The sequence below is a fragment of the Hyalella azteca genome, unplaced genomic scaffold (genome assembly GCF_000764305.2).
Source record: "Hyalella azteca isolate HAZT.00-mixed unplaced genomic scaffold, Hazt_2.0.2 contig10402, whole genome shotgun sequence".
NCBI lineage: Eukaryota > Metazoa > Arthropoda > Malacostraca > Amphipoda > Hyalellidae > Hyalella > Hyalella azteca.
Genome location: NW_025940444.1, coordinates 4471 through 12727, shown reverse-complemented (window position 1 = coordinate 12727; position 8257 = coordinate 4471). Strand labels below are relative to the sequence as shown.

Below are 8257 nucleotides of genomic sequence, written 5' to 3'. Positions count from 1 at the left end.
CTTGAAGCTCAAGATCTCTAACCATTGAAGAGTGGAACTTGGTGCAATACTAGCCATGACAGTATCAGTTACAGATTTGACTAATGGGAATCATTTATTACATCTATTCTAAAACTATCTTGGATACAGAAATACGGTAAGCGTAATAACTTGATTAATAACAGAAAGCTGCAATGGAAAAAGAGCAATAACTTCATGCCTACAGCATCAACTTTGTTTTTGTTGGCCACTAATTATATTTTTTTATTTGGCTGGCAAAGATCTTCAAAACCTCCTTGGTCAGTAAATTTTCTTAGGCAGCTACCTATCCAGGTAAATAATTTTATAATTTATTTTTCAATAAAACATTCTGATGAATTTGAAATCTATAATTAGTTACCATGTAATGTCAATAATGTTTCCTTTTGTTACAGGGACAACTTTTTAACTTCATCCACTTCAATTGCTAGTCAGAGGACAGAATTAATTTTCTATAATATTTAATCATGGCTTGTAATATTTTAAAATGTGTTGTTCTTTTGCATAAACTCACTGAAGCTGACATTAGTAGAGGCTGGTGTGATGAACCCCATCTTGCTCAAAAGTCATCCACGCAAAACCTTGCTAAAATGTCCAAGCAAAGTCTCACTCAATTGTCTAAAAAGAGAATTCAAGCTAAAGCATCTGCTGAGCGGAGTTTCCGTCAAATCTCCACTAGAGCATCTACTGACAAAAGTGTAACTAAAGGGTCTGCTAAGGGAAGCCTCACTCGAGTGTCTACCAGAGGGAGTTTAACTGTTTCATCTGCTGGACCTAGCTTCTCTCAAGTGTCTGCTAAGCAGAATTTGTCCCAAGTGTCTGCTAAGAAAAATCTTCCTCAAGTGTCTGCTAAGAAAAATCTTCCTCAGGTTTCTGCTAAGAAAAATCTTCAAGTGTCTGCTAAGAAAAATCTTTCTCAGGTGTCTGCTAAGAAAAATCTTCCTCAAGTGTCTGCTAAGAAAAATCTTTCTCAGGTGTCTGCTAAGAAAAATCTTCCTCAAGTGTCTGCTAAGAAAAATCTTTCTCGAGTGTCTGCTAGGAAAAATCTTTCTCGAGTGTCTGCTAGGAAAAATCTTTCTCAAGTGTCAGTGGAGCAAAACCTTTCTCAAGTGTCTGTGGAGCAAAATCTTTCTCAAGTGTCTGTGGAGCAAAATCTTTCTCAAGTGTCTGTGGAGCAAAATCTTTCTCAAGTGTCAGTGGAGCAAAATCTTTCTCAAGTGTCTGCAGAGCAAAACCTCACTAATTCATCTGCTGGTGCTGTCAGAGTGAAGTCTGAAGGTGAGCCAAATGCCAACTTGCTCTCAATTTTCATGATTTATTGTATAGTGTTTTCAGCATAAATATTTAGGTGTGTAGAGACTAGCAAATTGTTTATTTAATTTCTTTTGCCATTTCAATACAGTAAATTAATCCAGAGAAGGAGATTTATTTGACACAGATGCCATTACTATTCTATCCTGTTCTCATTTGCTTATTGGGGTACATTTGTATAATACCACTGGATAAATGAATAGCATAATGTATTACTGCTTAATGTATGGTTCAATATTTCTCTGTGCAGTTATTGAAGCTGGTGTTCCATGCCCAGACTTCAATTTTCCAGTTGAACACATCAAAGAGGAACTCAAGTTTGAGATTGAAGAAAGAGTTTTGTTTGATGAACCAATGTTTGACGATGAATGTCCCATGTTTGAAGATGACTTTCAGTTGGTGAGTAAGCCTGCCATTAACACCAGTTATTAAGTAATCCTATAAAACTTTTGCACCTGCACTGTTTGAAAAAACGGTCCCACTGGCATTCTAGTGGCCGGTCGCACCGTGAAAATAAACTGTTTTGCCATTTTTATCAGATTTTTTATGGATTTCTAGTGTTTAATTAGAATAAAAACAGCAACTCAGTGTTTCTTTTCACGTGCCGACCGGCCACTGAAACGCTGGTAATATCGTTAACAGTAATTTTTCTAACAGTGTGAGAAATGCACTATATCTATTTGGAATGAAATGAAAAACTTTGCCTATAAAATGAGTGCATCAGGCTTTAATGATTTTCGAGGATAAGAAAATAGCGGAAATTTTATTTTATTTTTTCATGCAAAAATTTGTTGCTATATTCAATATTGCAAATCCTTGTTAATATCCAATAAATTTCAGTATTGCTAGTAACATAATAATGTGAAACTTCAATGTATAGTTATTTGTTATTGAAATGAAACTGTTTCTGTTTTGTAAGGCTGATTTTCATGCAAAAACTTGTTGCTATATTCAATATTGCAAGCATCCTATATAATATTCAATAAATTTCATTATTTCTTGTAACACAATAATGTGCCACTTCAAAGTATAATGATTTGTTATTGAAATGAAAAATGTTTCTGTTTTGTAAGGACGATTCAGAGGAACTTCCTGACATTTGTGGTGATGGCCAGCAGACCCCACCACCTTCATCTGATGTGCCATGCCAGACCAGACCTCAAGTTGACCAGCAGACCCCACCTCCTTCATCTGATGTGCCGTGCCAGACCAGACCTCAAGTTGACCATCAGACCCCACCTCCTTCATCTGATCTGCCGTGCCAGACCAGACCTCAATTTGAAGCCCATGATGCCCAGCCAGACCCTCAAGAGTCTTCTCTTGAGGCTGAAGAAATGGATAAAGAGGTAGGTTTGTTATTTAGCTTTTATGCAAACTAAATATGTAGGGATAATATTATTTTAGGTATATTTTTGTTTATTCTGATCAATTGTTGATCATCCTGTATTATAGATGCATTCATTTTCTTAAGCATTAAAGAACTCGGCAGGTTTGATTAGAGAGTACCGGGATTACAAATGTTAATTAGCGGGTATATATAATTTGGGAGGGGAGAATGTGAATAACAAGATATAGGGCAAAGCTCTTGTTCTGGTTCATGGGAGGAAAACTCCGGGCTTGTTTAGGGTAAAAAACGAATCTAGTTATTTAAACCTGATCAGGTGTAAAAGATTTTTTGTCTCATGGTTGCAGGATTTATCGAATATATTCAATGAAAAGCCCAAGGTACCTCTTACATGACATTCCCTGTAAGTGTAAAACCCCAAAACAGAGCCTAATTTCTAAAGATACCATAAAATGGGGTAACTTAGACTACTTTTTTTTAAATGATGCCATTTTTTTACTGGCTAAATTAAACTTGAATTGAATCATGCAAAATACAGGTCTATAATCTAGGTTCACTCACCGTAAATCGCCGGCTCCTGCCGCTCATAGTTTTTATGTAATTTCAAAAAAAGTGATGGTCTTTGTTACCCCAGCTCTTGGGGGTATCTTAGACTGGGTGGTAAAATCAATTATATTTTTTGGTAAAATAACTTCAAATAACTCCAGGTTTTGGTGCATTGTAGTAAAACTCTTCTAGTTACATATGCAATAGTTACATATGCAAATGACAAATTTGAGGAAAGTGCCATAGTTTGCAAATGGGAGGCACCGCCCCCGAATGGGGGAACTTAGACCACCTAATGACAGCCGTGAAGGGGTAACATTGACCGGCTTGGAAATTAAGTTAAAATTACCATATATGACTCTGTAGAGTCTGAAACATAAAGATAAAACATTAATAGGTGTATCAAACATGAAATATGTTACATACGGTAATTTTAAATTTCCAAGCCGGTCTATTTTACCCCATCACGGCTGACATTAGGTGGTCTAAGTTCCCCCATTCAGGCGTGGCGCCCCTCATTTGCAAACTATGACACTTTCCTCAAATTTGTCATTTGCATATGTAACTAGAAGAGTTTTACTACAATGCACCAAATCCTGGAGTTATTTCAACAAAAAATGAAAAAATTGGAGCGGGTTCTGACAGGCTTTAAATGATAGCCCTTTTTTGTGGGTCACATTTTTCATTTTTTAACCTATTAGATATGCATAATTTTTTATCTTTATTGTTTTACGTAGCCTCAGTATTGGGCCTTTAATGCCCATTAACAAAATTTTTCTATGTCAAATAGTTTTTGAGTTTTGGGGGTTTTTGTTAAAAAAACTAATAGTGGTCTAAGTTACCCCGGGAGTCTAAGTTACCCCATTTTAGGGTATGCTAATAGTGTTTCCCAAATTATGTATGATACCATAAGTCTTAGGACTAAACAAGCTGACAGGCTAGGTTTAGGATGTGTCATGGCGCAGTTCACAATGGCATGTGTAAGTTAACGCTGGTAACAAGCATGGTTATTCCTTAACTGACTTTTACTTGAAGGTAACTGTTGTTTCAATGCTGCTTTGTATCAAAATGTGTCAGTTTCTTGTGCAACTTGTGCAGGGGTAATTAAGGGAGAAGTGGTACCGTAGTGCAAATTTTCTGTTATAATTTTGGTTGAGTCGTAAAAATTGTTTTCCGGAACTTTGTGCTGGGCATGATGTTTTAGCAGTGTATACTAGAGTTACCTATCTCTTGAATTAATGATTGAGCTATAATTGTTCTTGAGTGTTGTGCAGCAACAAAAAGTTTGCTTATGTCACACAATTGCTTTATACTTTAATGTCTACATAAAGTAATTTAAATAAATTGTTACTGTAGATCGTGAATCATAGTTTCATGCCTTGACCTGAAGAGCATCAATCGTCAGAAACCATTTATAAACCAAAGAAACAAGTTTAGTGTTTGCTATCAATCATGTCTGTCTCAAAAGCCGGATATATTTATCAAAAGGCACCAATTTGAAGTTATGAAACCACCTAACATTTTAATAAACCTTATCATTAAAAGGATTTAATTTTATAATTACATTTTAATGAACCTTATCTTTAAAATGGTTTAATTTTTTAATTACATTTTAATGAACCTTATCTTTAAAATGATTCAATTTTGTAATTACATTTTAATGAACCTTATCATTAAAAGGATTTAATTTTGTAATTACATTTTAATGAACCTTATCATTAAAAGGATTTAATTTTATAATTACATTTTAATGAACCTTATCTTTATCAAATATTACTGTATTGACAGGATTGTCCGCAAGAACTTCCCAGCCCAAGTTGTGGTGGTCAACCGTCTCCCTCATCCTGCGTGTCACCTCAATCTGAGCTTCAGACCGAGGCCTCTGATGCCCACAACGAAGACCAAGGCTCTATAACCACAAGTGATGTAAATGAAAAGCAGGTATGTTGAATTTTCCTGTAGGAATTTTTGGTAAATGTTAATAATGTAGTATTGTTGGCTCTGAAAAATTGGTTTGGTGTGGCCTGTAAATGTTCATATTTTCTTTGGTTTTATTTTCCACACACAGCATGAAAAAATTTCATTGTAGTGCCATTGATAAATTCTTTGGCAAAAGCAGGTATGTTATATTTTCCTTTAGAAATGTTTTTAATTTCTATTCAATTAATTGTAATTTTTTTAATTTAATTTTAATTTCAATTCTATTTCCTACGGACCTTTAATTGAATTCCTACCGAAATAAAATATTCCTACCGACCTTTAAATTATATGATATCAGTGACTGTTAATAACATGTTATTAATAGTCGCTGAAAGTTATTGGTCAGCATTGAAAAATTGGTTTGGTGTGGCCTGTAAATGTTCGTATATTCTTTGGTTTTATTTTCCACACACAGCATGAAAAATTTTGATTGTACTGCGATTCATAAATTCTTTAACGCCGGTACTTCTTTTGATAGGCCAAACAATGCTGGAATGGAATATGATTGATATTTTCTGATTACAATTTGAGCTCACATTCACAAAGTGACTATGAGTACAAAATTTTGTACCAATTATTTTTATTTGTAAGTATTGAAATACTTAAATAAATTTTTTGCATGGCAGCAGTCCAGCGGTGGTGTGTTGTCTACAGCAGCTGCTATCAGTGGAGATAAGCTTGCACCATCAAGGCCCAAGAAGCGACCCTACAAGAAACGTAATCGACGTAGTGAGAAGAAATACTACTGCAATGATTGTGATTATGTGTGCACAAAGAAAGATTCTATTAGGCATCATATTCTGTATAAACATACATCAGAGAGACCATTTAAGTGTCCCGAGTGTAGTTATGCTTGTACTATACAGACAATTCTAACCCGACATATTCGTTTACAACATTCGTCAGAGAAACCCTTCAAATGTTCTCAATGTGATTATGCCTGCGTTAGAAAAACTAAGCTCGATCTGCATGTCCTTTCTAAACATTCAAAGGAGAAGCCTATACATTGTTCCCAGTGCACATATAGATGTGTTTCACGAGGAAGCTTATCTCGACATATCGCTGCTAAACACTCGCTGCAAGAACCTCTACGTTGCCCTGAGTGCGAATTTACTTCCTTTAGACCCGAATGCATTAAACAGCACATGCGTTATAAGCATTCAACAGAAAGAAATTTTCGCTGTTCCGAGTGTGAATATGCTGGTATTAATAAGCGAGCTCTCGATGGACATATTATTTCTGCACATGGAGGAGAGACACCATTTCACTGTCCTCATTGTAGTTACGGCTGCTTAACAGAGTTTGCTCTAAACAAACATATTGCTGTTAGACATTCTTCAGAGAGGCCCTTTAAATGTGCTCAGTGTACGTACAGTTGCACTACGCAGGACCGGCTCAGGCTACATAAGCTTGCAATGCATACTTTAGAAAAGCCTTTTAAATGTCCTCATTGTGAATATGCTTGTGTAAGAGGGTTTGTTTTACGTACACATATTCTTGCCAAGCATTCCACTGAACAACCTTTTCGCTGTTCTCTATGTGATTATTCTGCCTCTATAAAATACCAATTAAAGATGCACATTCTTTCTAGACATACATCTGAGAAACCTTTTAAATGCCCAAAGTGTGAGTACAGTTGTATCAAGGGATATATACTAAAATCACATATGCTGGGTAAACATTCTTCTGTAAGAAATTTCCAGTGCACCGAGTGCACATATGCTTTCGTATCTAAAAGTAAGCTGAAGCGTCACATTCTCGCTAGGCATACGCCTAAGGAACCTTTAAAGTGTTCCGAGTGCGAATTTTCTTCCCTCAAAGAAGTATCTCTGAAACAGCATATTAAATATAAACATTCAGCAAAGAAAACACCTAATCGCTCTCGGAGTGGAAATTCTTCCGTCACACAATGTAATCTTGATCGCAATATTGTTACTAAGCATCCAGCAGAGGAAGCTGCCACTACTGAGTCTGAGCAAGCTTGAATGTTGAGGTTGGTTTCTTTATTCTTTATTCACAAAGGAGTACACAAAAAATATAACTCAGTACTCACTGCAGTGAGTGACAGAGAGCGCATTTTCTCGTCGACGAAAACTTGAGGTCACGGACAGACGGACGGACGGACAGACAGACGGACATGGCAAGCACAATAGCATTTTTTCCATAAATGAGAAAATGCGCTAAAAAGAACGTAACAAGAGACCAATTGGTGAGTGTCGATTCTGATGAATATATCTTCCCTGTCTCGGTATCGGTTTACTAGTGAACATACCCGAACTATGCAAAAATTGTGATTGAATATCAAAGTTAAAAAAAATCAGTTTTGGCAATAGATTTTTTCAAATATTTTATTCACATATAAAGAGTGTGTTGTGTCTCAGACTTCGGTGAATCTTCTGTGTTGAGGGAATAAAGACTTAGTGGTTAATAATGTAATTTTCATGTAATAATCTGCTGCTGCTGAAACCCTGAGTTTGTGTTTGTTATTAAGTATATTTATACATTAATAAGTATATTAAGTATATTTATAACTTAATTTAGATCTTTCTTTGCATTACTTCCTTCAGCATTCCTATTGTTTACGAATAATCTTCCCTTTCGAATTAGATGTTCTGCAATTGATTATTCAATGTATGTAATTAATGTTATTGTAACAATTATTTCCAGGTATGATTTATTGCATACATATTTCATAATTTTAGTGATTAAGAAAATAATTAATTAGTGTTATATTTAGTTATCCTGATGTATCATTATACGTTCGTTATTTAAAAACTGTCATGATAATTGTGTGTAGTTGTGGTATTTATAAAATTATTTAATATTTATGCTCGATTAATATTCTGACTGTTGCTTACTAATTACTCCAAGATAGTGCTTGTGTTAGTGCTAAACTACCTCACTTAATAGTGTTTTGTGTGAGTAATTGATTGACTTTTGTAATAAATAGTGTTTAGTGTAATTGATTGACTTTCTTAATAAATAGTGTTTAGTGTGAGTAATTGATTGACTTTCTTAATAAATAGTATTTAGTATAATTGATTGACTTTTGTAATA

At 35.0% G+C, this 8257-nt stretch overlaps 1 protein-coding gene across 3 annotated transcripts; it reads left to right on the top strand.

Moving 5' to 3' along the window:
• Nucleotides 1-413: 413 nt before the first annotated feature.
• LOC108675429 (transcriptional repressor CTCF) lies at nt 414-7250 on the top strand. Of its 3 annotated transcripts, XM_018163440.2 has the most exons (6): nt 414-887; nt 939-1296; nt 1580-1728; nt 2403-2675; nt 5009-5161; nt 5827-7250. In XM_018163440.2, the coding sequence occupies exons 1-6, from the start codon at nt 486-488 to the stop codon at nt 7183-7185; spliced, it is 2694 nt and encodes an 897-aa protein (XP_018018929.1). In that variant the 5' UTR covers nt 414-485; the 3' UTR covers nt 7186-7250. The 3 variants fall into 3 exon arrangements, with proteins under 3 accessions (XP_018018929.1, XP_018018928.1, XP_018018927.1); XM_018163439.2 differs by having other exon boundaries at nt 414-1296; nt 5830-7250; XM_018163438.2 differs by having other exon boundaries at nt 414-1296.
• Nucleotides 7251-8257: the final 1007 nt, after the last annotated feature.

What these genes read in the sequence shown, in the direction of transcription:
- LOC108675429 (XM_018163438.2), top strand. Translation starts at nt 486, where the DNA reads ATGGCTTGTAATATTTTAAAATGTGTTGTTCTTTTGCATAAACTCACT. An exon ending in TTGAAGATGACTTTCAGTTG is followed by an intron (nt 1,729 to 2,402) that starts GTGAGTAAGCCT and finishes CTGTTTTGTAAG; the next exon opens with GACGATTCAGAGGAACTTCC. An exon ending in GTGATGTAAATGAAAAGCAG is followed by an intron (nt 5,162 to 5,826) that starts GTATGTTGAATT and finishes TTTGCATGGCAG; the next exon opens with CAGTCCAGCGGTGGTGTGTT.